Consider the following 27,237-nt stretch of genomic DNA (forward strand, 5'->3'; position numbering starts at 1 on the left):
TGTCTCAGAGCCAACTTTTATTGTACTTGTTGATTCACCACTGGACAGCAGCACAACAGGCCTGCCGCATGATATATACATATACACATATGTACACACAGACACACACGGGCCTGTGAGGACAGTGGAGACGCCGCTGTCAACCCCACAGGACGGTTTATAACCAAAACAACAGAGACAGGCCAGTCAGTCCGGGCCGCCTGGACCCACAGCTCAGAACGCTAAGGAAGGAATGGGGTCAGTTCCAGGCCCCTCCCGCGGCAGGAACTCTGACAGCCGGCGGCGGAGGACGGGCAGGACCCACCCAGGTTTTGCCACCGCGCCTGGAGCCTCCGGGGACGGCGCCTGTGCTGGCACCGCGCTCTCTCCAGACCAGCCGTGACAGGGCGACTGCTCCCCTACCGAAGGCTCCCTGGAAAGACCGCCGTGGCTCAGCAGGACACGGGGCACCCTCCCAGGACGCCTGCAAGTCGCAGCTGCTCTGATTCCGGGCCAAACGCAGCAACCAACAATGGAGATGCAGCTTCTGACAGCCACAGCAAGTACTCGGTCCTTTTTCTAACAGGTTCCCACTGTGTTTTAGCTGCATTCACGGAGTATCACAGGACTAGGAAGGCTCATAAACACTGAGCAGTAGTAATATCTAAAGCCGCTTTAAAACAGAGCAAAGCCAAAGGGAGACAAGACCACATCACTGAGTGCAACAGAAGTCCAGGTGCCAGCAGCTGAGGGTCGGCGCGAGCTCTCCCACGCGCCTCCTGCGGGGCAGGGCCTCTTCGTGCACAGACCCCAGCAATGCTTTGGCGGCAGGCCATGGCCCCGCGCTGCCCGAGGCTCGCCTAGTTCAGCTACCAGCATAAGCATCTGGGGGCGGGGCAGGGCAGGAGCAATGGCCAACCCGATTGGCCAGTTTTGCTTATGATAGGAAACAAAACCAGGGGGATCTTAAAGACAAACAGTAAAATCCTGCGGAGGGTGTGCCTGAGGGCTGGGTGCAGGGCCCTGGGCCAGCATCTAGTCACCAGGAGGGGGGGGGGGGGCGGGGGACCATGGGTGACAACCACTGTCATCTTCAGCACTGTCCTATTTGAGTTTTCCAAATTTCACATGATTCAGGATTTTTGCTTTTCTTTTCCTTTTCCAGTCTTGGGGCTTGACTTGCCTGGCTACCGTCCCCAAGTGTTTGCTCAAGGCTAGCACTCTGCCACATGAGCCACAGCTCCACTTCCAGACTTTTTTTGGGGGGGGGAGGGGGGTTGTGGAGATAGGTCTCAGATTTTCCTGCCTAGGCTGGCTTCAAACTTCTATCCTCACATCTGTCTCCTGAGTAGCTAAGATTATTTAGGTGAGCCCCTGGCACCCAGCTCATGATTTAGTTTCACAAACCCCACCCAACACTGGAGTCCAGCCCCTGCCCTCCACACAGCGCTGGCCACAGAGCACCCTCTCTTCAGGACCATGCATCCCAGCGCCAGCTGGTGGCGCTCTACCCTACTCTGTGCTGTGCACTGGTTCTTGGCTGAGGGACGGCCATCGAGGCTGACGGCAGAGCCACCCGCTGCTGGATTTGCACACCACACAGTCTGCTACCTTAAGTCCACCTTGCCTTGCCAGAGGTCTGATGTAAACAGATGACTTCTAATTCCACTCTAGCACCGTCCCCTTCACTGAGTGTGGAATCAAACAGACAAATCCACCCAGGTCCAGCTTCTGACACAGACCTGCAGAAGGCCGGCTCACCAAACCCTGACAGGTACTCTCGACCACTACCAAGTTTGTTCTCACGTCACAGTCCCTTCTTCCAATTTCCTGTCAAGCTGACCTACCTACACCCTACACAGGTCCTGGTATGCCAGTGTGAGGTCGGGGGGAGGGGGAGTGTGGTAGTCATCTGGGCATGCAGCCTCCACAGGAGCCTTCTCATTCTTCACCACCAATGAAAATGCACAAGACAGTCAGAAGCAGGCTTCAGAAAGTTTCTGCAGGAGCCTGGTGCACCAAATACAGAGAACCGCTTGGGGCGTGGGGCGGTTCTGAACCCTGGCCAGCACGGGCACTGCACGCTCACTTCCTCGCTTGGGGCACCGCACACGGGTCTGGGACATAAAGCAGGCAGAGGTTCACAAAAGGGTTCTGGAGCCCAGTCCTGGCCTCCCAGACTGGCTGGCTGAGGCACCAGTGACGCTCTCCTGGGAGCCACGCCCTCCGAGCTCAGCCACCTTGCGTCCAGCCGCCTTCTTTCAGGAACCCAATGTCCAGCTCTGCCTGGGGCATGAACGACGGGCAGGGGAGGGGAGGAGAGGGCAGTGGGTGGCCAGGGCTCCGGCAAGCACAGCGTGAAGGGCAGGGGGGAGGGGACAGAGGCAGTCAGGTAGTGAGGGTCTGTCAAGCACAGCACGGCGGACCATGGCTGGGAACTCATTCCTGCCCACCCCAGCCGGACTGACAGACCCCTGCCTGAACCTGGAGACGGGGGCTACCATTCGTGGTTCTTGCAAGTTCAAAAAGGACTTGAAAGATCATTGGGCTTGAAGGAATGTGAAGAGGAGGACTGGGGGAGAGGGGAGAGACTGTGGACAGTCAATCCAGCTCTTGGTCAGCAAAGTGCAGGAACAGTGGAGAGACCCAGGCGGAAACACAGGCAGACAGACAGACAGACACTTTCAGAAGGGGCGACCCTCTCTTCCATAGCAGACCTCTCAGCACAGTGCTGTGCAAACTGCCCAATGGCCAACGCTGGCACTGCCTGTAAGGACGTGGCCCGGAAATGAGATCAAAATCCATCCCAGGACACCAGCTCAATGTGGAGGAGGCACCTGCCTCCAGCCCCCCCCACACAGGGAGGCAGGGAAGGCCCCTCCTTCCCTAGCCCACCTGGCGGGCAGAGTCTGGCAGCTGCAGCTTGAACTTTTCTGGACCCACTAGAACGAACGCCTCCATCAACCGGTTAATGCAGCCAGACTGCGGCACGTCCACAACACAGACATCGAACATAACCCATACATGCTATTAAAAAAGAAAAAGAAAAACAAAACAAAACAAAACAAAAAAAAAACAGAAGACCGTAGCTACACCGCTTTAAATACTGCATGCTACGCACTTCGTGTGTCAAGGGCGGGTGGATGGGCGGGCGCAGAGGGGGAGGAGCCAGGCCCAGCCAAGGCTGGCCGGTGACTGCCCCATCTCGTGACTACAGTTCATGATTCTGGGTTGCAGTGGCCGGTACTGATTCATCCTCTAGGCACAGCTGCTCCTGAACTTAGTTGAACCCGTCGGTGTGGTAGCTGGGGTGGGAGTCAGCTGTGAGCTGGGTGGTCTCTGTGGCGGACGCTGGCTGTATGACAATTGGTGTGTCTGTGGCCTCTGAAAAGTAAGCAGGCAGACTCATCGCACAGGGCAGCGGCTGGGCTGCACGTCCACCGCCTCGGTCCTCACAGCACAGCACTCGGCCTCCTGGACACTCAGAGGGGAGAGGCTACCTGCTGACCTCCACCCAGCAGCACGCCTCCTCACTGGCCGCAGGCCACGCCAGCCCTCGGCCCTCCCCGCCTGCCTGCCACCCTCCCCGCCTCCTCGGCCCCTTGGATCTACGGCTACCACAGCTCATGGGTGGGGACAGCTCTCTGCGCCTGCTTTACCTCAGTGTCCATGTTCACACCTCAACAGTCCCCGCCGCCACCACAAACACGCGGCACAGTGTCAGTGCCCTCCTGTTTGACAAGACAGTTGATGCCGTTGAGGGCCCAGCCAGCTCTGCCCCGCACACGCGCACAGGCCAGGGCAGGGACTCACCCCTCTCGTCGGACTGCAGCTGCGCCTCCAGGTCCTCGGGTGACACATAGAACTCCGTCTCCTCGCCCTCCGGGGCCTTTGGCTTGCACCGCCCACAGCAGCAGTTGAAGCAGCAGCACAGGCAGCAGCAGCAGTAGCAGCAGGTGAGGAGGCCGCAGAAGACAAACAGGGCCTGGGGGAGAGAAGGCTCAGCCTCAACGCCACTACAGGCCACAGCCCAGGGGACGGCCTGGGAGGAGGGACGTGGCGGAGGCTCTGCCCTGGGCTAAGGGGTGCTGACTTGAAAGAGCGAGGCGGGAGGGGCAGACGAAGTCATCTAGAAGGGGAACTCAAGTAGACTAGGGAAAGTAAAAACTGAGCTTCCTTCAGCTAAGAGTCACGGATAACTTGTATTCTTTGGCCCTCTGTATGTGGTAAGCATGAAAGGGTCATGAAACATGTGAAGTGACATTTAAAGGTATCTCTGACAACAGGAGATCCTACCCACAGTTCGACGATAGGCTTGTTCCCAGGGCTGGGCCTCAGGGTGGGGACTAACCTGAGGCTTTGAGTGACCCTCTCCAGGTGCCCTGCCCTGTGCTGGTCATGGCAGGGACACAGCAGCCACGCTGCACACAGGATGACAACAGGACGGCCAAGACCAAGTGTGGAGACCTCGGTCACGTGCGCTTCCAGACACGCAGTGTGCCTGCAGTGAGGGCTCACCACCTGCCCCCTCTCCTCACCTTGGCCCACCAGCTGGAGAGCACGAAGTAGGTGTTGACATTCTCTTCCCCGAACTGCTCAGCCACATAGAGCCCCAGTGAGCCATACTTGTCGTAGATGTTCCTTTTTGTGGCATCGGTCAGAATGGCGTGGGCATTGTTGATCTCCTTAAACTTGTCTGCAGCCTCAGGGTTATCAGGGTTCTTGTCAGGGTGATATTTCAGGGCAAGTTTCCTGCAAACCAAAACCATTTCCTGGCTCTATCTGGTCTTGTGTTTCACACTTATCTATCAGAGTCCAGAAAAAGAAACGTTTATCCATTACCATTTCTACTTCCAACTTTCCAGAGGTCTAGAATGCTAGGTCCAAAGAAGTGCCTGCCACGGCTTCAGGGAAAATCTCCCTGGCCTCTGAATCCACGCACAGGGATCAGGCCCTGGGCAGCAAAGCTTTCAAAGGCAAGTCCTGCTGCTGACCTCTGGTGTCCTAGACAGTTAACTGCATACAGGCAAACCGCATTACTGCAGAATAGTGACACTGAAGCGCAAGAACACAAGACCACTGGAAGTGTCTGAACTGATGACGATGGCTCTAGTCAGAGCTAGTCTTGTTATTCTGGAGGTGGTAGGTTTGAACTCAGGGCCTCAAGTTTCCTAGGCAAACGGGGCCAGTGCTCTACCCACCACCCGAGTCACCCCAGAAGTTGTTGAACCCCAATCAGAAGCCACACCACTCAGCACTGTGAGCTCTGCAGCTCTGCCTGTGTCTGGGGTCTCCACCGGTGTGGACCATGACCTCTTGCAGACTACGCAGCTGGAAACACCTGCCAAGTGTTTGTAAGAGAGCAACACGTAACCATTTGAAGACACAATAAGCACACCAGATACACACTAGTAGCTAGGGAAAGGCTAAGTGCCAGCGTTCTGGTGAAACACAGATGAATGCACACTGAGGCCCATGCATGGCTGCTTACCTATAGGACTTTTTAATGTCATCTGAGGTTGCATTCTTGTCTAGCCCAAGAACATGGTATAGTGATTCCCCGGAGGTAGAGAGTGAGCGTTGCCTCTGATCAGCCATGGTAAGTTAATCTATAAGAGAAGATAAAAAGAGCATCAACAGGTATGGATTTTGGAAATGTAAGCCAGGAGGCTGAGATCTGAGGACCACGGTTCAAAGCCAATCTGGGCAGGAAAGTCCATGAGACTCTTACCTCCAATTAACCATTAGAAAACCAGAAGTAAAGCTGTGGCTCAAAGTGGTAAAGCACTAGCCTTGTGCTTTTGAGCTCAAGAACAGTGCCTAGGCCCTGCATTCAAGTCTACAACTGATTAAAAAAAAAAAAAACATGCCGGGCTGGGAAGGTGGCTCAGTGGTAGAGCGCTTGCCTTGCATGCATGAGGCCCTGGGTTCGATTCCTCAGCACCATATAAGCAAAAAGAAAAAACCGGAAGTGGCGCTGTGGCTCAAGTGGTAGATGCTAGCCTTGAGCTGAAGAGCTGAGGGACAGCGCCCAGGCCCGGAGTTCAGGCCCCACGACCGGACTCCCCCTCCCGCCCCCCACCAAAAAAAAAAAACAAAAACAAAAAAACAAGCCAAGAGTAGACAACACTTAGCTCTTATCAGTGTTCAAAGAAGGAATCAAGATGTGGCTGGGCACTGCTGGCTCACGCCAGTAATCCTAGCTACTCAGGAGGCTGAGATCTGAGGATTGTGGTTCAAAGCCAGTCTGGTCCGGACTGGTAAGGTGGCTCAGTGGTAGAGTGCTTGCCTTGCATGCCTGAGGCCCTGGGTTCGATTCCTCAGCACCACATAAGCAAAAAGAAAAGAGCTGGAAGTGGCGCTATGGCTCAAGTGGTAGAGCACTAGCCTTGAGCTGAAGAGCTGAGGGACAGCGCCCAGGCCCAGAGTTCAGGCCCCACGACTGGACCCCCCCCCCCCAAAAAAAAAGCCAGTTTGGTCAAAAACTCTTCCAGACCCTTATCTTCAGTGAATCGCCAGAAAATCAGAAGTGGCCCTGTGGCTCAAAGTGGTAGAACACCAGCTTTGAATGAAAAAGCTCAGGGGGGAGAGTGCCCAGGCCCCAAATTCAAGCTTCATGACAAAAAAAAAAGAAAAAAAAGAAAAAGAAGGGTCTGGGAAGGTGGCCCAGTGGTAGAGCGCTTGCTTCCCATGCATGAGGCCCTGGGTTCGATTCCTCAGCACTACATAAACAGAAAAAGCCAGAACTGTGGCTCAAGCAGTAGAGTGCTAGCCTTAAGCTGAAGAGCTGAGGGTCAGGGCCCAGGCCCAGAGTTCAAGCCCCACGACAAACAGACAGACAGACAGACACGGGGAAAAAAAAGGTGAAAGGAGTCTTTCTTCCCCTTCTGAACAGGGGCTATGAGGACATAAGCCGAAGCTTAATCAATGCTTTCTACAATGGTTTATGTAAGTTAGTGTACATTGTATCATATAATTTCTTTTTTTTTTCCACGTTGGTCCTGGGACTTAGGAAATGGGTTCTGTCGCTGAGCCTCTTCCCACCCCCGCCGGCGGGGCAAGCGCTCTACCTGAGCCACAGCTCCAGTTCCGGCTTTCTGCTGGTTAGAGGAAAGAGTCTTACAGACTTTTCTGTCTGCCTGGCTTCAAACCTCAGACGTGTCTCAGCATAGCTAGGATTCTAGGCCTAATTTGATTATGAAGCTGCTCAATCATCTTTATTCCTTCAGAATTAGGTTTTTTTTTTCTTTAAATGGTCAGCAGTATTAGTATTTGAAGGGATATTCAACAAAATTAGTCATTTGGAAATGCAAACTAAAGTCACCAGATACTAAAAGGCTGATACATTCATTTACATAGGCCATCAGGCTATGTTTTAGCAAATGTGCCCACTAGACAATCCTGTTGCTGTTTCGCAGCCTGTTTCTGCACACATCTGGGTGGCATAGCCTGCTACTACTCACCTTGGCCAAGACAGTCTTGTTGATCCCAAGTTAGAGAGCATGCTACTGTGAATATACTAGATGACTGTAACATAAAGCTAAATGTCTACCTGTCTAAACACAGGAAAAGGCACAGTAAGGACACAGCACACACGGTGTAAAAACTAGTGTCACTACAGACGGGCGCTCGGCAATGCAGCTTGCTTGCAGGAAGGCAGCATGGGATGGGCCTGACAGCGAAGTGTGCTTGCTGGCCTTTATGAACACTGACGCTCAGGTGACTTGAAGGGTACAAAGTTTTCTTTAATAATATACTATCTTTTTTTTTCTTTTTAAGCGAACTTGCCTTTTAACTTTTTCCTTTTGCCATGGTGTCTCACTCCATTCTGTAGGCTAGCCTCCTGCCTGCAGTGTGGGACCCTCAGCCTTCCGGGAGGCTGGGTGGTTATACCAGCTAAGACCAGCTGTAACTTAGTACCACTATTACTATTTTGGAAGTAAGTACTAGAGTTTGAACTCAGGTACTCTTCAACTCCAGCCATGCCGTCAGTCCCTTTTTTTGCTGTAGTCTTATCTGTCTAGGGCTGCCCTGAGCAGCAGTCCTGTTTCCTATGTGGGCACACCACACATGGTTGAGATGATCCTCTTTGATCTCTGCTGTAGCTACCTTGTGGGAGAGTAGCTGGAACTACAGGCATGAGTCATTGTGACAGGATTTTTTTAACTTTTAAAAACTCCTGAGCACTGTGGCGTGAGCCACTAACACCAGGCTTTTTTTTTTTTTTTGTCCTGGGGCCTGAACTCTGGGCCTGGGCACTGTCGCTCAGCTCTTCAGCTCAAGGATAACACTCTACCACCTGAGCCACAGTACCGCTTCTGGCTTTTTCTGCTTCTGTGGTGTTGAAAAATTGAACTCAGGGCTTCATGAATGCTAGGCAAGTGCTCTACCACTGAGCCACCTTCCCAGGCCTAACACCAGGGCTTTTTTGCCGGGCACTGGTGGCTCACGCCTGTAATCCTAGCTACGCAGGAGGCTGAGACCTCAGGATTGTGGTTCAAAGTCAGTCCTGGCGGAAAAGTCCATGAGACTCTTATCTCCAAAAATCGGAAGTGGCACTGTGGATCAAGTGGCAGAGTGCTTGTCTTGAGCTGAGGAGCTCAGGGATAGCGCCCAGTCCCAGAGTTCAAGCCCCATGACCAACAAAAACACAAACCAAAAAACTTTTTGGACTCTTTTATAACAATATTTAGCTTAAAACAATATATAGCTAAACAAACTATTTTCTTTCATTATATACTTTTTCCCTATCTTTCCTTTTTAAACTTTTTTTTTGAGCGGAGAGGCAAGGTGGTGTGATGGGGGTGAGGCGGGTTGAGGATCGTGTGCGCACTCAGGGACACGCGAAAAATGACCCCATATCCTGCACAACCACCTGACACGTGTGGAGAAACTGGGCGCCAGTGGCTCACACCTGTCATCCTAGCTACTCAGGAAGCTGACAGCTGAGGAGCACAGTTTAAAGCCAGCCCAGGCGGGAAAGCCAGTGATACTTTTTTTTTTTTTTTTTTTTTTTTTTTTGTCGGTCGTGGGGCTTGAACTCTGGGCCTGGGCACTGTCCCTCAGCTCTTCAGCTCAAGGCGAGCGCTCTACCACTTGAGCTACAGCGCCACTTCCGGTTTTCTGGTGGTTTATTGGAGATAGGAGTCTCACGGTTTCTCCTGCCCGGGCTGGCTTTGAACCGCGATCCTCAGATCTCAGCCTCCTGAGTAGCTAGGATTACAGGCGTGAGCCACCAGCGCCCGGCTGCCAGTGATACTTTTATCTCCAGTTAACAACCAAAAATTGAAAGTGGAGCTGTGGCTCCAAGGCTGGTAAAGTACCAGCCTTAAGCAAAAAAAGCTAAGGGATAGTCCCCAGGCTGAGTTCAAGCCCTAGTACCAGTAACAACAACAGTAATAATAAGTGTAGGGAATGCTGGCCTGCTTCTCAGGAGGCTGATATGAGAGAATCTTGGCTTGAAGCCAGTATGGGCTGAAAAAGCCTGACATGAAGCCATAATTCACATGGTAGGATGACAGCATTGAGGGAAAAAACTGAGCAAAAGTGAGTTCCAGAACTGGAAAAGGGAGAGGAGGAGGCAAGGTGGAGAGAACAGAAGAACCCTAATATACAATGCCAGGTGTGTAATCCTAGCACTAAAGAGACTAAAGCCTGAAGATAGCAACTAGTTTCAGATAGGTAGGTAGATAGATAAAATAGGTATAGTTACAAATAGACAGATAGGTAGAGAGATACAAACAGGTAGAGAGATAGATGAAGAAAGGTAGACAGGCAGGTTAGTAGAAAATAGGTAGAGAGACAGAGACAGGTAGGTAGAGAAGAACAGGTAGATAAGTAGGTAAAGACAGGTAAACAAGCAGGTAGAATTAGAAATAGATAGATAGGTAGATAGAGATAAAGACAGGTAGATAGGTAGGTAGGTAGACAGACAGGCAGGTAGAGAGACAGAGAGTTAGAAATAGGCAGGTAGAAAGACAGAGACAGGTAGGTAGGTAGGTAGAAGAGATAGATAGAGTTAGAAATAGGGAGAGAGAGAAAGCGGCAAGGCCTAGACACAGGTGCCAAGTGTCTGGGAGGAACTATCTTCTATGAGGACAATGTGGTCCTCTGGACCTCTCCACAGGAACCACCAAGATGCTTTCCAAGAAGGAGGCTCTCTTCAGAAACGCACTTGGGTAACTTGTCTGGTTTAATTTCTGTCATCAAAGACTTGCTTATAAGCAATACTGCACCATATCCTGCACTCCTCTCCATGAATGAGTCCTTTTCAGTCTTGGGTCCATGTTGTTACATCTTTAAGGAGTTTGCTAAGTCTACAAACTGGGGTTTCCTAGGGTTCTTCAGTAATTTCTGCCTCTTGATCCTTGTTCAGCTGCTGTTCTTGTCTAGTTCCAAGTACTCCTCATTGGTCAGTTAACTTCCAGGTCATCTGGGGCTCTTCCCACGTCCACTGCATGAACTACTCAAAATTCTGTTAGTCAGCTGGGTGATGGTAGCTCCTTCCTGTCATCCTAGCTACTCAGGAGGCTGAGATCCGAGGATCACAGTTCAAAGTCAGCCTGGGCAGGAAAGTCTGAGAGATTTTTATCTCTAATTAACCACTAAAAAAACTGGAAGTGGTGCTGTGGCTCAAGGTCGTATAGCACTAGCCTTGAGCTGAAGAGCTCAGGGACAGCACCCAGGCCCTCACAACCAAAAAATTTTTTTTGTTCAGTCTCATTTTCTCTTCTTTTTCTTCTGCCAGTCCTGGGGCTTGAACTCAGGGCCTGGGCTCTGTCCCTGAGCTTCTTCTGCTCAAGGCTAGCTAGCGCTCTACCACTTCAGCCATAGTGCCATTTCTGTCATTTTCTGTGTATGCGGTACTGAAGAATCAAACCCAGGGCTTCGTGCATGCTAGCTAGGAAAGCACTCTACTAGGCCACACTCCCAGCCCAGTCTCATTTTCTTTTCTTTTTTTTGCTGGTCATGGGGCCTGAACTCTGGGCCTGGGCGTTGTCCCTCAGCTCTTCAGCTCAAGGTGAGTGCTCTACCACTTGAGCCACATTACCACTTCCGGTTTTCTGGTGGTTCACTGGAGGTAAGAGTCTCATGGACTTTCCTGACCAGGCTGGTTTTGAACCGTGATCCTCAGGTCTCAGCCTTCCAAGTAGCTAGGATTACAGGTGTGAGTCACTGGTGCCCAGTCTAATCAAAGATTTTAAGTAAACTGATGCTTAGAATAATTGAAAAGGAAAAACAGGTCAGAAACTAAGCAAAATAACGATAGATCTATGTTTATTTTTTCCTTCAGACTGAAACTTGAACTCGGTACCTAACACTTTTGCTGACTGGCTGGCGCTCTACCATTAGAGCCATGCATCCAATCCTAGATCTGTTTTGTTTTTTTTTTTTTGTCGGTCGTGGGGCTTGAACTCTGGGCCTGGGCGCTGTCCCTCAGCTCTTCAGCTCAAGGTCAGCACTCTACCACTTGAGCCACAGCGCCACTTCCGGCTTTTTCTGTTTATGTGGTGCTAAGGAATCCAACTCAGGGCCTCATGCATGAGGGGCAAGCACTCTACCACTGAGCCACCTTCCCAGCCCTAGATCTGTGTTTAAGTACAAAGAAAACAAAACACAAAACCAAAACCTGGTACCTTTCCCCAAACCTCTTATTCAGGAAGTTTTTTTTTTTTTTTTTTTTTGGGGGGGGTCAGTTATGGGGCTTGAACTCTGGGCCTGGACGCTGTCCCTCAGCTTTTCAGCTCAAGGCTAGCACTCTACCACTTCAGCAACCGAACCACTTCCAATCTGCTGGTGGTTTTATTGGAGATAAGAATTTCACGGACTTTCCTGTCCAGGCTGGCTTTGAACCGGGATCCTCAGATCTCAGCCTCCTGAGTAGCTAGGATTAGAGGCATGAGCCACTGGTGCCCAGCTAGGAAGTTACCTATTTTTGTCTACTCTCCTCCACTGAGCATTAACCATCTCTGGCCTCTCAGTCCTGCCTGCACAGCAGAGAAAGAAAGAGATAGTGCAGACAGCAGGAAATGAGACCTGGATGAGACCTGGAGGCTCTGTTACACTGAGCTTGGGGCCCAGCCCAATGAAGGGAGACCTCAGAATCAAGAACCGCTCAGAAGGGGCTAGGAAGGTGGCTCAGTGGTAGAGCGCTTGCCTTGCATGCATGAGGCCCTGGATTTAATTCCTCAGCACCATATAAGCAAAAAGAAAAAAGCCAGAAGTGGCACTGTGGCTCAAGTGGTAGAGCGCTAGCCTTGAGCTGAAGAGCTGAGGGACAGCGCCCAGGCCCAGAGTTCAGGCCCACGACCGGACCCCCCAAAAAAAAATTAAAAAAAAAAAAGAAAAAAAGAACTGCTCAGAATGCAGTGTGCACCAGTGAAGGGAGACCTCAGGGTTAAGAACTGCTCAGAATAGTGTGCATTAGGCGTCAAATGCACTGAGCTGTGCACAAAGCTTGAGACAAGATCTCAGGAAAGAACTGTTATTATGAGCTAAACCTACTCTAGAAAACTTACTATTGGGGCTGGGAAGGTGGCTCAGTGGTAGAGTGCTTGCCTTGCATGCATGAGGCCCTGGGTTTGATTCCTCAGCCCCACATAAGCAAAGAGAAAAAAAGCTGGAAGTGGCGCTGTGGCTCAAGTGGTAGAATGCTAGCCTTGAGCTGAAGAGCCTGAGGGACAGCACCCAGGCCCAGAGTTCAAGCCCCATGACCGGACCAAAAAAAAAAAAAAAATTAAAAAAAAAGAAAAGAAAACTTACTATTATCCTAAATATAAACAAGTAATACAAGAAAAAGTGCAATCCTTTTTTTTTTTTTTTTTTGTCAGTCATGGGGCTTGAACTCTGGGCCTGGGCGCTGTACTTGTGGCTCTTCGTTCAAGGTGAGTGCTCTACCGCTTGAGCTACTATGCTACTTCTGGTTTTCTAGTGGTTTATTGGAGGTAAGAGTCTCATGGACTTTCCTTGCCGGACTGGCTTTGAACCATGATCTTCAGATCTCAGCTTCTGGCTAGCTTGTGTTTTTAACTTCACCATATCTAAACTCTCAGAATATCAAAGTCACAGGTAATGTCCTGCCCAGGTAGGCACCCTCTGCCTTCCAAGGGCACACTGTAGACTCTCTGCCTAATTATCAGTATCAAGACTACGTATCATCATAGCAGAAAAGGCATTAATCAGTGTGTACCTATGTGGAAATCTACTAGGATGCCAACTAGGAAGAACCTTCCTCTCATTTCTTAGAGGAAATAATCAAGAGCATTCAAATCTTCAACAGTGAATAAGAGGGCCATAAAAATACCTATGACTGCTGGGTATCATAGCACATACCTGTAATCTTAGCACTTGGGAAAAAATAAGCCAGGAAGATCGAAGTGTGAGTCCAGTAAAAAGCTATATAGTAAGAACCTATCTCAAAAATAAATAAGCTGAGCTGGGCGCCGGTGGCTCACACCTATAATTCTAGGTTCTCAGGAGGCTGAGATCTGAGGATCACCGTTCAAAGCTATCCCAGGCAGGAAAGTCTGTGAGACTCTTATCTCCAATAAACCACTCGAAAACCAGAAGTGGTGCTGTGGCTTAAGTGGTAGCACTTGCCTTGAGCTGAAGAGCACAGGGACAGACAGCGCCCAGACCCAGAGTTCAAGCCTCACAACCAACAATAAATAAATAAATAAATAATAAATAAGCTGGGTGCAGGTAGCTTACAATTGTAATCCTAGCTACTCAGGAGACTGAGATCTGAGGATCACAGTTCAAAGCCAGCCTGGGCAGGAAAGTCAGTGATTCTTATTGCCAATTCATCACAGAAAAAGCTGGAAGTGGCTCTGTGGCTCAAGTGGTCGAGTGCTAGCCTTGAGCAAAAGGAGCTTAGGGACAGCACCCAGGGCCAGAGTTCAAACCCCAGGGCTAGCAATGAACACACAAACAAGCAAACTTGACTGCAATCTTATTAGAATAGTATGGGCCAAGGTTCAGAGAAGTACAAATGCCATCTTTGCCTGTCGGTTTGTAATGCTGACAAAATGATCTACCCTGACGGTAGTCTGGCTCCCACGGGACAGTGCACTGAGTGATCTAACTGGGCAGATTCTGAGAGGTCAGAGTTCATAAAACGCTAGCTAATAGAGGGCATCCAATGAAACACATTCTGAGACAAAAACTGACAGAAATGGGTGCACCAGTGTTCCTGCGCTCAGTCACTGGTCATGGCTGCTCTAGGGAGACACAGCTGGCCTGTGTCCCACATCTGGACTGCCTTTTGTGTGTGTGTGCGCGCGCGCACAAGCGCCCGCCAGTCCTGGGGGCTCGAACAACATTTGGGCAAAGTCCCTTAGTTTTTTTGCTCAAGCCTAGCACTTTACCACTTGAGCCACAGCTCTACTTAGGCTTTTTTTGTGGTTAAATGGAGATAAGGTCTTAACAGACGTTCCAGCCCAGGCTGGCTTCAAACCATTACCCTCAGGTCTTAGCCTCAAGTAGTAAGGATTACAGGGGAGAACTACAATCAGCTGGCTGGGCTGCAGCAGATAAGCCTGGGGTCACAGTTACAGTAACTGTCTAGAATGAAGTAATCTTATCAATCTAGTATAAAAAGGCATGCCAATTAAATCATGACAAACTGAGTATAAGACATGCTAATCAGATGTGTCTGAAATTGAGTTATAACCAATTAGGCTAGTGCTGTGTGCCTATATATAAATATTTCCTGTCTAACTGCTGGGTGGAGTTCTCTGAACCTTTATTGGTTCCAGATGTTGCCCACATCATGAATCATATTTTTGTGCTCAAACACTCAACCTAATTTGTCTATTACAATTACCTGTAATACTGTTTATTTTTGTTTGTTTGTTTTCAGTTGTGGGGCTTGAACTCTGGGCCTGGGCGCTGTCCCTCAGCTCTTCAGCGCAAGACTAGCACTCTACCACTTGAGCCAAGCACCACTTCCGGCCTTTTCTGTTTATGTGGTGCTGAGGAATCAAACCCCAGGGCTTCATGCATGCAAGGCAAGCATTCTATCACTGAGCCATACTGTTTTGATCAAGTGTTTTATAGTCTAGATGCCTTCACTTAGCTTTTGTGCTATAGGCTAGCATTCTACCACTTGAGCCACAGCTCTACTTCCAACTTTTTTGGTAGTTAATTGGAGGGAGGAGTCTCACAGACTTTCCTGCCCTGGCTTCAAATCTCGTTCCTCAGATCTCAGCCTCCTGAAGCCAGGATTACAGGAGTGAGCCACTGGCTTGTGGGAAGTGACATTTGTAACAGTACAGTGATCCCTCACCTATCATAATGTTCCAGACACACTGCAATAGGTGAAAACTTGCAAAGTAGCAGTGTTACACAGTTGTCCCTTGCTATACCATGGTTCACTTACTGCTACTTCGTAGATTTTCACCTAGCACAGGGGTCTCTGGAATGTAAACCCCCCTGTGATAGATAAGGGATCACTATTTATGGTTTTGATTTTTTTGTTGGTCGTTGGGCTTGAACTCTGGGCCCTGGCATTGTCCCTCAGCTCTTCAGCTCAAGGCAAGTGCTTTACCATTTGAACCACAGTGCCACTTCCGGCTTTCTGGTGGTTAATTGGAGATAAGAGTATCTTAGGCTGGGCAATGGTGGCTCACACTTGTAATCCTAGCTACTCAGGAGGCTGAGATTTGAGGATCTCGGTTCAAAGCCAGCGGGCAGGAAAGTCCTTGAGACTCTTATCTCCGATAAAGCACTAGAAAAAACCGGAAGTGGTGCTGTGGCTCAAGCAGTAGAGCACTCGTCTTGAGCTGAAGAGCTGAGGACAGCGCCCAGGCCCAAGGTTCAAGCCCTACAACCGACCAAAAACAAAAACCAACAACAACAACAAAAAAAGAGTCTCATAAATGTTTCTGCCTGGACTCAGATCCCAGCCTCCAGAGTAGCTAGGATTACAGACATGAGTACAGTGAAGCAACAATAAGTGAACTGTGATACAGTTAGGGACAATGTACCCTAAAAGGTGAGTAGGAATATAAACAAATATTGGCCATTAGTGATTCATGCTTATAATCCTAAGTAGTCGGAAGGCTGAGAATGAGAGGACAGAGATTGAAGGCCAGATAGGGCCAAAAAAGTTCTCAACCCACAGCTGAATAAAGTAATGTGCTTCTGTCACCTCAGAAAAGTGCTAGAATCCATCTCCATGTGGGAAGCTGGAGTGTAGACAAGAAGCACAAACGTAGGTAGTCTGTGGATCACACTCACAGGAGTGAGAAAACTTATCCCACAAATAAACAGTGTCAAGAGGGCTGAAGGTGCGGCACAGTTATTACACCAGCCTAACAAGTGCAAGGTCCCGAGTTCTAACTCCAATACCGAAACACAAAAAAGGCCATTAGAAGATGTATTTTCCTTATGAAGCTTATCTGAACAGATTGCCAGAAGTGAGGCACTGGTTTCACTGCACAAGTGGACAAGAACTAAGTAGGCTTTTCCAAATACCCGGCATTAGGCAAAGCTAAGGGAGTTAACGGAGTCACTCTGGTAGAAAGCATTATTGGCTGACGGTAGTCAGATCCACCTCTGCAGGAAAACAAGGGTGGATCTCTAATCAGTTACTGGAAAGCCTATGCTTGTAATAAGTGAAATGTGAGTTATCTCACACTCTCATAAACACCGCTATAACTCAGAAGTACAGGCTTTACTCCACTACAACCAAAGCATATTTTCACCAGGTGAAAGAGACCCTTCTTGACCCACCAACTGATAACAGCCAGGTCCTCTCATGATGCAGAATCCAGAAACTATCTTCTAGAACTGACACTAGACAAAGACTGAACTTCATATGGAAGAGATCATACAACAGAGCTTCATGGCCTTGTCTTGAACCCACACCCCTCAAACAGAGGTGGGGCAGTATCTAGAATCCTAGAAAGTGGGTCTGTTGTAAAGATTTTTTCCTGGATGTAGGGCTTGAACTCAGTCCCTGGGCACTGTTGTTGAGTCTTTTTGCTCAAGGCTAGCACTCTACTTTGAGCCACAGGGAGGTCAGAGTTTCATGGACTTTACTGCCAGGTCTGGACTTCGATCCTCAGATCTCCAGAGTAGCTAGGATGACAAGTGTGAGCCTCCAGTACTGGGAGTCTATGTGATTCTTTTTTTTTTTTTTTGTCGGTCGTGGGGCTTGAACTCTGGGCCTGGGCGCTGTCCCTTAGCTCTTCAGCTCAAGGCGAGTGCTCTACCACTTGAGCTACAGCGCCACTTCCGGTTTTCTAGTGGTTTATTGGAGATAGGAGTCTCACGGTCTTTCCTGCCCAGGCTGGCTTTGAACCTCGATCCTCAGATCTCAGCCTCCTGAGTAGCTAGGATTACAGGCGTGAGCCACCGGCGCCCGGCTCTATGTGATTCTTATCTCTAATTAACTACCAACAAGCTGAAAGTGGAGCTGAGACTCAAGAGATAGAGTGCTAGCCTTGGGCAAAAAGGTCGGGTAGCCCCTAGAGAGGATTGCTCAGGTAGGCAAGGTGATGTAAGAGAGAAAGCTGTACCAACAGAGATGCTTCCAGAGGGGGTTCTGCAAGCTCTGTGCTATTATGTTAAGGTGGCATTATTTGTGCTTACTCTTTCGATACTGTATCTTTACACTGGAGAATACATGCTAACTCAGTTTCCTTAGCTATAGAATTGGGTAATAGCTAGCGTGCAAGGTGTCCTAATATATGGCTAAACGTATATTAAGTAACCCTTGCCTGGTCAACAAACCACTGTCTATCACTTCACAGTGTCTGCCCTTCAAAGGACTGCTCAGTGAATTCCCAGGAAAACACTTTCAAAGAGAGGACCAGTTAAGAGATACTTCAGTCATTCTCCAATTAAAGACTTTTTAGTTGTTATCTGAGGTTTAAACTGGAGCTAGCCAGGTATGGTGGTTCATGCCTAAAATCCCAGTATTGAGAAATGCTGAGGCAGGCGGATTTGAGGCCAACCTAGGCTATATAGCAAACTTCATATCAAAACGAACAGCCAGGCATTGGTTGCTCATGTCCGTAATTCTAGCTACTCAGAAAGCTGAGATCTAAGGATCACAGTTCAAAGCCAGCCAGGGGAAGGAAAGTTCATAAGACTCTTATCTCCACTTAACCATCAGAAAGCTAGAGATAGAGCTGTGGCTCAGAGTAGGTAGAGTGCTAACCTTGATCAGAAAAGTTCAGGGACACTGCCCAGACCCTGAGTTCAATCCCCATGACCACCATCACCAACAACAAAAACTTTGGACTACATTGTTTTTTTTCTCAAAGTTTCTGTGATTAGCTTTGAGATTAAAAGTATGACATTAATATAGTCTAGTCAAAACCTTTGCCTTAAGTACAATTTTTCAAATTAATCTTAAATTGTTAAAAGCTGTAATCCTAACTACTCAGGAGGCTGAGATCCAGAGGATCATTGTTCAAAGCAGCCCATGCAAAGAAGTTGCTAAGACTAGCTGGGCACCAGTGGCTCACGCCTGTCACCCTAGCTACTCAGGAGGCTGAGATCTGAGGATCATGGTTTAAAGCCAGCCTGGGCAGGAAAGTCCGTGAGACTCTTATCTCTAATAAAACCACTAAAAAGGGGAAGTGGCACTGTGGCTTAAATGGAAGATCACTGGCCTTGAGCTGAAGAGTGCAGAGATAGTGCCCAGGCCCAAAGTTCAGGACAGACTGCCCGACCCCACGCCCTACCCCCCTCCACCCCCCCACCCCCCGCAAAAAAAAAAAAATGTTGCTGAGACTCTATCTCCAAAATAACCAGCAAAAAAATCAGGATAGATGTATGGCTCAAGTAGTAGAGTGGGCTTGCCAGGCCAGCAAGTACAAGGCCCTGAATACAAACCCTGTTACTAGGAAAGATTAAAAAAGGTACCAACTAGTTTCATGTATTCTAAGAAGTTTAGTGGTGTGTTAGTGCCTCATACCTACTAGGAGATCTGAGAGGAAGAGGAGAGAATAGAAACCCAGGGGGTTGTCTAGCTGAAAATCAAACATCTGCTAGGCTACTAATTCCTTCCTGTAATAAGACAAGCCGTGAGTGGTGCTGTGCAGCGCACAGACTACTCCTATGCTGAGCCTACTCAGGCCTCCCCTTCTTTATTTTTTTTGGGTCGGTCATGGGGCTTGGGCGCTGTCCCTCAGCTCTTCAGCGCAAGGCGAGCGCTCTACCACTTGAGCCACAGCGCCACTCCCCTTCTTTAGATGAGGACTGTCTTTGAGCCCTAGATCCCTGCATTCAGCCCTCGGCCACTGAGGTGCCTCAGAGTTACTACATGATAGTTACTACATTTAGTTCTCCAAAATACTATTCTGTCTGGTTCAAAGGGTAGCCTCATAAGGCAGGAGAGCTGGCCACATTTCTTTCTCAGAGATAGCCAGAAGAGTGGGACACAGATGACAGGAGGGCACAGGCAAGTTAACATTCCAACTCTCTGACTCACCATGATAACTTTATAACCAACAGGGAAATACTCCCCAGAAAACAGCCAAGGAGGAGCACATTTCACCTTGTAAACCAGTTACTAGCAATACACGGTAAGTGAACAGTCACCAATTTACAGAAAGAAAATTACAAATAATCCATTATGATGAATAAGGTTCACTCACAGATTCAAGAAGATTCTCTGAAATCCACTATGTATCACAAAATTTAAAAACTCTCAGTTTACATCTAAAATGTAGAGCAATTTTGGAATGAAGTAAAATCTTTTCTTTTTTTCTTTTTTGTCTATCATGGGGCTTGAACTCTGGGCCTGGGCGCTGTCCCTCAGCTCTTCAGCTCCAGGCAAGCGCTCTACCACTGAGCCACCTTCCCAGTCCAATGAAGTGAAATCTTAAGTATATACAGATAAATTCTGAAGATGAAACTGATCATGACAGATTTTTTTCATGACTTAGCCCAAACAATTCCAAAGGATTAGATTATTACGAATTTCTGTCTTTGAAGAATGAAATGCTATACTTCATTTCTGCAATTTCAATGTGAAATATTAATGTCTGCAAAACTATGACAATTAAAAGCAATGGCTCACACCTGTTAGCCTAGCTGCTCAAGGCCTAGATCTGAGGATTGCAGTTTGAATCCAACACAGGCAGCAAAGTCTCTGAGACTCTTTTTTCCAAGTAACCACCAAGGGGCTGGGAAGGTGGCTCAGTGGTAGAGCGCTTGCCTTGCATGCATGAGGCCCTGGGTTCGATTCCTCAGCACCACATAAGTAAAAAGAAAAAAAAGCCGGAAGTGGTGCTGTGGCTCAAGTGGTAAAGCGCTAGCCTTGAGCTGAAGAGCTGAGGGACAGCGCCCAGGCCCAGAGTTCAGGCCCCACAACCGGACCCAAAAAAAACAAAAAAAACCCCATGTAACCACCAAAAAGCTAGAAGTGAAACTGTGGTTCAAGTGGTAGAACACCAGCCTTGAGCAGGGAAAAAAAAAAACTGAGGACAGTGCCAGGCCCTGAGTTCAAGCCCTAGGATTGTAAGAAAAAAAAAGGGGGGAGGGAAGGAGGGAGGGGAGGGGAGGGAGGGGGGAGAGGGAGGGACGGAGGGAGGGAAGGGGACGGAAGAAGGAAGGCAAGGGAGAGAAAGAAAGGGAGGGAAAGAAGGAAGAAGGGAGGAAAGGAGGGAGGAAGGGAGGGGAGGACAGGTAGATAGGAGGCAAGGGAGAGAAAGCGAAAGCAAGACCGAAAGCAGGCGTGGTGGATCATGCCTATCAGGAATCTGAGATTTGAGAATCAGGGTTCAAAGCCAGTCCATGCAGGAAAGTTGTGCTCAAAGGCTAGAGAAACAGTGCCCAGGCCCCAAGTTCAAGCCCCAGGACAGTACGTGCCCCACCCCCACACGAAAAAACAATAAAATTTAAAGCAACATTTGTTTCTAACAGTACTTAGGGCTTTGTGCTGCTAGAATGACACTCTATCATTAATCCATGCCTCCAGCTGCATTTTATTTTAAAGACTTGTGCCTATTAAGTACCACGTATGAAGAACAAAGCAGAACACTTTTTCATTAACATGATGTACTCAGGTTAATGCAAGGTGTCAGGAGAGACAAAATCTATACTAAAGGTTGTTGGGTAATCTAATCCTTAAATCTTCCAGGTTGAATACCTAGTGGCTGATAACCGGCTAACAGCTAATCCTCATCAGGAGATGTCATTGTTTGAAGCAGCTGGCACGACACTCCAGATAGATCAAGGGAATCTTACTATTTTCATAAATAAAGGTATCGCCTTTTTTTTTTTTTTTTGGGTTGGTGGTGGGGCTTGGACTCTGGGCCTGGGTGCTGTCCGTGCACTCTTCAGCTCATGGCAAGCCCTCTACCACTTGAGCCACAGCACCACTTCCAGTTTTCCAGTCGTTTACTGGAGGGTCTCACGGACTTTCCTGCCCAGGCTGGCTTTAAATTGAGATCCTCAGATCTCAGCCTCCTGAGTAGCTAGGATTACAGGCATGAGCCACTAACGCCGGGCAATCACCATGTTTTTTAGCCTCTTTGTCACTCCTATTTGGAAAGCAGGCAGTGAGATATCTTTTTATTGTATCTTTTGCTCCTCCAACAGGCAGGCAGATCGGGGACCATTACCCTCATTTTACAGCCCACAGAGGCCCAGGGACTGAAGGAGGGCTAATCTCATCAGCTCTAGTCCCTCTGTCTTTCAGGAAGAAAAAGCTAGCAGTTTCTACTCATTTACAGAGCAGAACTAAAACAGAGCAGAAAGTGTGTGTGACAAAATACCTTATTCCCTGGACACATCACCAGGACTCTACAGTACAGAATGATGTGGGGCGCTTTACACTTACGCCAGCCCTTTTCTCCAGCCCTTTTCTGACATAGTGTCTCACTTTTTTGTAAGCCTGCACTATGCTCCTCCTGCTTACGCTTCCTAAGGTGTAGCTAGGATGAGAGATGTGTATTTCCATGTCAAGCTTATTCTGTTGGATTGGGTTAGGTGAGCATTTTTTGCCCAGGCTGGCTTAGAACTGTACTCATCCAGGGCTGGGAAGGTAGCTCAGTGGTAGAATGCTTGCCTTGTATGCATGAGGCCCTGGGTTTAATTCCTCAGTACCACCTAAGCAGAAAAAGCCAGAAGTGGCGCTGTGCCTCAAGTGGTAGAGCGCTAGCCTTGAGTTGAAGAGCTGAGGGACAGCACCCAGGCCCAGAGTTCAGGCCCCATGACCAACCCAAAAACAAAACAAAACAAACAAACAAAAAACACTGTACTTACCCATATCTCAGCCTCCTAAACAGCACCACCAAACTCCACTACTGATTCAGACAGTATCTTGTAAACTTTTTGCCCCAGATAGCTTTGAATCATAACCTTTCCAATCTCTGCCCCCCTGAGCTTCTGAGTAACTAGGATTACAGATGTGAGTCAACACGCACAGCTACACAGTTACATTAGTAACTACACCCAGACACTCACAAGAGCCACTATGGAGGACTAAGGGTCCTCAAGAGTAAGACTGATTCTTTGGTTCATTTACATACAAACACCCCTAACCAGCCCCCTGAAGACTCAGGGGGTCTTTTTCCCCACTAGAGAAAAACATGGTTTCCCCACTGTTATGTACTACATGCCCACCTTTTTGTGTTGGTCCCAGGTCTTCAACTCAAAGGCCCTAAGCTTGTTCAATCTGCTCGCTCACCTTGCTTTCCTATGGGCACTCTAGCCATCTGAGTCACACATTTCCAACCCAGCTAGAGTCTTGATAGTGAACTGAGATTGAGTCTCTTAGGCTTTCTGCCTGGGCTAGGCTTCAAACCACAATCCTCCAGAACTCAGCCTCCTGAGTGGCTAGGATTACAGGTAGACACCTACCATGGACCTGCTTTATACTCATCCTTTCTTTCTTTTTTTTTTTGCCAGTCCTGGGGCTTGAACTCAGGGCCTAGGCAGTGTCCCTGAGATTCTTTTGCTCAAGGCTGGCCCTCTACCACTTGAGCCACAGAGCCACTTCTGGCCTTTTCTGTTTATGTGGTGCTGAGGAATCGAACCCACAGCCTCATGCATGCAAGGCAAGCACTCTACCACTGAGCCACCTTCCCAGCCGTGCTTTATACTCATTCTCTGACTTTAGAAGCAAACTTTAGACAAAACTTGTACCTTATCACAATGTCCAGCCTTCTGCATTTTAATCATTCATTCAGTAAACACCTACTGAGAATCTATTGTACACTCCATCTATGAGAGTTCTAAAGGTTCAACAGTTTGTTATGGGATTCAGCATGATAGAGGTGGTCAATGGGATTACAAGAAACCTGGTTCAGAAGCTCTGAGTTCAAGTTCCAGGTCGATTATTATTAATAAAGAGACCTGAGCAAGGCAGATTGCCAGGGTGGCAAACAAATGGGTCTCATGAGCTCAAATGATGTTCAACCTCTGAGAACATAGTACAACATTATCTTCAGGAACACAAGGAAATCTACTCACTAAGTCTAGATGGGCTGAAAGTGAAGGTCCTGGAAAGAACTCCAGACTCCTTTGGGCACAGAAAAGGTTCTGCTGGGCTTTCATAGCACCCCAATAATAATCTTCCAATTGAGAGCATCAGGAACTGCTTACTCTTATGCTGTGAGTGTAATATCACTGTGTAGGGGGATTGAAGCAGGAGGATCTCAAGGTCCATGCCAGCTTGTGCTATACAGCAAGACCCTATCACAAAAAAGAAAAAGAACTGCTTCAGAAGACCTGAGAGCCGGGTGGATGATGGCACTCCACGTCACCCAATCACCTCAGGCCACAACAGAGTGCAGGGAACCAAGACAAAATCCTAGGAACACTAGGACCAAGTGGCAGACCTGACTTTAAAAACACTTCTAATTTTGAGCCAGCCGCCACTGCCGGTGGCTCACGCCTATAATCCTAGCGACTCAGAGGGCTGAGATCTGAAGTTTGTGGTTCCACCACAGCCCAGGCAGCAAAGTCCATGAGACTCCCATCTCCAATTAATCACCCAAAAGCCAGAAGCAGAGCTCTGGCTCAAGTGGTAGAGCGCTAGCCTTGAGCCAAAAAGCAAAGAGACAGCACACGGCCCTCGGTTCAATCCTTAAGACTAACACATGTGTGTGCACATGCACACATGTGCATACACATATACCTTCGAACAGATTTACAGGAAAATCCTAAACACCTTTCTGACCCCCTTTTAATTGGTTGGCCTTTCCCCAGTAGGTAGGAGGGAGTTAACAGTTCCTTTCTGGGGACATGTGGTACTTACTTGCCGTACACCTTTCAGAAGCCCTGTGCCTCTTAAGTGGTCAGTACTCACCAACATGCTTCCAGGTGACAAGGTCATCATGTAGCACTGCTACTATTAAGCTCAATTTCTATTTCACTCAATAAGTATAGACCAGGCTCATTACTATCTGCAGACAACTGTTCTTTGAAAAAATAATTTCTCATGGATCACACCTAATAGGAAACGCTAAATATACTAAACGGGACATTAGCAAGGTCCAAGCGCTGCGGGAAAATGAAGCCAGGCAAGGAGACAGACGTAGGAGGTGGGAGGAAGTGGAACTGTGGCTCAAATGGTAGAGCACCAATTCTTGAGTGAAAAAGCCAAGTACGAGAGCAGGGCCCTGAGTTCAAGCCCTACTGCCAACACAAACCAAACAGACAAACAACGACGCGAGAGGGAAGTGGGAAGAGGAAATTCTAAGTGAGTGTGTGGGGAGGGGCTCGGGGAGGCCCAAGGGTCCCGAGCCCGGGAGTCCTCGGCTTGTTCAGAGGTCAGCGAGGCGGCTTCTGACGCAGGGAAGGCGAGTCAGGCCACGGACAGGCCGCCGGCGCCGCCGGCCGCGGCGGGCTGGGGATCCCGGGCCCCGCGCTCCGGCTCCCGCGGCGGACGGCGGCGCCTCCCTCGGCCGGGGGGCGACGCGGCGCGGGACGGAGCTCCGCGGGCCCGGGCGGAGGCGGCGCTTTGTCCTCGGGGCAGGTCCTGCGCTGGCGGCCGGCGCGCCCCACGCGCGGCCCAAGGCTGCGGGTTCGAAGCCCTGCGCTTCCTGCTCCCGAGAGAAAACGGGGCGCGCGGCGCGCGGCGGCGGGGCCCGGCGGTCGCGGCGGGCAGGCGGGGCCCGGCGAGCTCGCGGGCCCGCCCCGAGGGGCGCCGCGACTCGGCTGCAAGCGCGGCCGTGCGGACGGGCGCCGCCCCGCCCCCGCGCCGGGCCTGGCCGGGCCTCGCCGCCCGGCCCCGCCGCCCTCGCCGCCCGCACAGCGTGGCCGCCATTTCCGGCCGCGGCCGCCGGCCCCCGCCGCCCGCCCCCCCGCGCGCCGCCCTCAGGCCCGGCCCCCGGCCGCGGCCCCGCTCCCTCGCCGCCGGCCAGATCCCCGCGGCCCTCGTCGGTCGGACTCGGGGCTCGCCCGGCCGGCCCGCAACCAGCTCACCTGTTCTCCCGCCCGCCCGCCGGCTCCGCGGTTCCGCTCGCCGCTCCGCGGCGCTGCTGGGCAGCCGGCCGACGCGCTCTTCAGCCGGTGGAACCCGGGCGGCGGAGGGGGCGGCGGGGGCGGCGGCGGCGGCGGCCGAGGGCGCGGGAGCAGCACCGGCGGCGGCAGGGACGCGCACGCGCACGCTCACGCACGCACCCGCACTGGCGCGCGCGTCCCCGAAAAGACGTGAGCCGTCTCCACCCTCAGCTGGCCGCGCACGCGCCCCAAGCGCCAAACGGAGGCTCTGCCCACGCGGAGGAGGGGCTCCGTGTGACAGCCGGGAGCCGAGGCCCCGCCTCACGAGGGCGGGGCCTATGCCGACAGCCAACCGGCGATGCTTCCGGGCGCTCCCACCGCCCGGGAGGGGCGGGGCCAGGCCGGAGGGAGGGGGCGGCCCAGAGCCTGCCCCGGAGGATGCCCAGTGCCTCCTGAGCCCTGGGAGACGGACGGCGCGACGGCAGCACGGCAAGTGCAGGCTAGTCTCGCAGCCGGGCCGAAGTGGAGAGCCCGCCGCCCGCCGCCCGCCGCCCGCCGCGGGCTCGGCTCGGGAGCGGCTGGGAAGGGACCTTCCCCCTGCCCGCCAGCCCGGCAGTGCCACGGCGCAGCCGTCCAACCACGGCGTGCGGGGCCCAGGCCCTCCCGCGGCGCCCCGCGCCCGGCGCAGACGGCCCCCGCCGCGGGCTCGGCCCGCCGCCCTGGCCGTTTCTGCCGCTGCGTGCTCCTGGGCCCGGCGCTGCCCACGTGAGCCGCAGCGCCACTTCCGGCCTCCCGGTGGTTCATTGAGGAGTCCTGCCCCGGCTGGCTTCGAACCGCCATCCTCTCCCGAGTCGCTGGGATGCCAGGCGGGAGCCTGCACGCGTTTTCGCAGCAGTGCCCAGCCTCCCTTCCAGCCTTGCCTGCTGGCCATTTTCAAGTTTCCCTTCAAAACCAGAAAGCAGATGGCAGCTAAGCCTTGCACCGCCACTGTAAGTCCAAACCACTCCAACACACCAGCCCCCGCTCCTCTATCATCTTCCCCGTTTCTACTTTTTTGCTTGTCTAGAGTTGCCATGCTTGTTCCGGGATCGGAGGCCGGCAGCAGCGGCAGCACAGTGCTGAAGAAACCTCCGAGCAGTCAGTGAACTCTGTAACATCCAACAAGCAGGAAAAAAAAAAAAGACCTACGAAAACCAAGACGTGGGGCTGGGAATTGGCTTAGGGGTAGAGCGCTAGCCTTGAGCAAAAGCAGCTCGGGGACAGCGCCCAGGCCCTGAGTCCAAACCTCAAGAATGGTAAAGAAAAAATAAACGAACAAGACACAGCTGGGCACTGGTGGCTCACACCTGTCATCCAAGCTCCTCAGGAGGTTGAGATGTGAGAATCTTGGTTCACAACCAGTCCAGGCAGGAGAGTCTGTGAGACTCTTACCTCCCATTAACTAACACCTCCCTCTCCCAAAACCAGAAGCAAAGCTGTGGCTCAAGTGCTCAAAAAAAACTAAGGCCCCGAGTTCAAGCCCCAGGACTAGCAAAAAAAATAAAACGGTGATGTTCCTCCCCAGTGCCAGCCACTCCAAATATCTCACCTGCTTCAGTCCTCAGAGCCTTCAGAACACTTCACTAAGTCTCACCCCACTAGTTCCTTAGGGACACCTGTTCTTGCCCTAATGGAACTGCAGTGACCTCGAGGGCTGGTGCACACAAATCCATTCTTGTCCCACAGAATCCACTTCCAAATACAATTAGGCAAGTGTTGACTACAGGCAGCTGGGATGCTTTCTACTTTTTGTTACCACAAAGCCCACTCTAGGGGCTGGGAAGATGGCTCAGTGGCAAGCATGAGGCCCTG

At 50.6% G+C, this 27,237-nt stretch overlaps 1 protein-coding gene across 4 annotated transcripts; it reads right to left on the reverse strand.

Annotated features, from left to right (window-relative positions):
* Window positions 1-25,551, reverse strand: LOC138837754 (dnaJ homolog subfamily C member 5). 4 transcript variants are annotated; one of them, XR_011375439.1, is made up of 6 exons: window positions 25,369-25,551; window positions 5,471-5,588; window positions 4,518-4,731; window positions 3,793-3,964; window positions 3,639-3,710; window positions 3,276-3,363 (listed from the first exon to the last, which is right to left on the reverse strand). XR_011375439.1 is itself a non-coding variant. In XM_070036715.1 (5 exons), the coding sequence occupies exons 2-5, from the start codon at window positions 5,575-5,577 to the stop codon at window positions 3,260-3,262; spliced, it is 597 nt and encodes a 198-aa protein (XP_069892816.1). In that variant the 5' UTR covers window positions 5,578-5,588; window positions 25,369-25,545; the 3' UTR covers window positions 1-3,259. The 4 variants fall into 4 exon arrangements, 3 of the variants coding, with proteins under 3 accessions (XP_069892816.1, XP_069892818.1, XP_069892817.1); XM_070036715.1 differs by lacking the exon at window positions 3,639-3,710 and having other exon boundaries at window positions 1-3,363; window positions 25,369-25,545; XM_070036717.1 differs by lacking the exons at window positions 3,639-3,710; window positions 25,369-25,551 and adding an exon at window positions 23,545-23,621 and having other exon boundaries at window positions 1-3,363.
* Between the last annotated feature and the right edge of the window lie 1,686 nt (window positions 25,552-27,237).

The sequence above is a fragment of the Dipodomys merriami genome, unplaced genomic scaffold (genome assembly GCF_024711535.1).
Source record: "Dipodomys merriami isolate MVZ:Mamm:240054 unplaced genomic scaffold, mDipMer1.0.p SCAF_275, whole genome shotgun sequence".
Lineage (NCBI taxonomy): Eukaryota > Metazoa > Chordata > Mammalia > Rodentia > Heteromyidae > Dipodomys > Dipodomys merriami.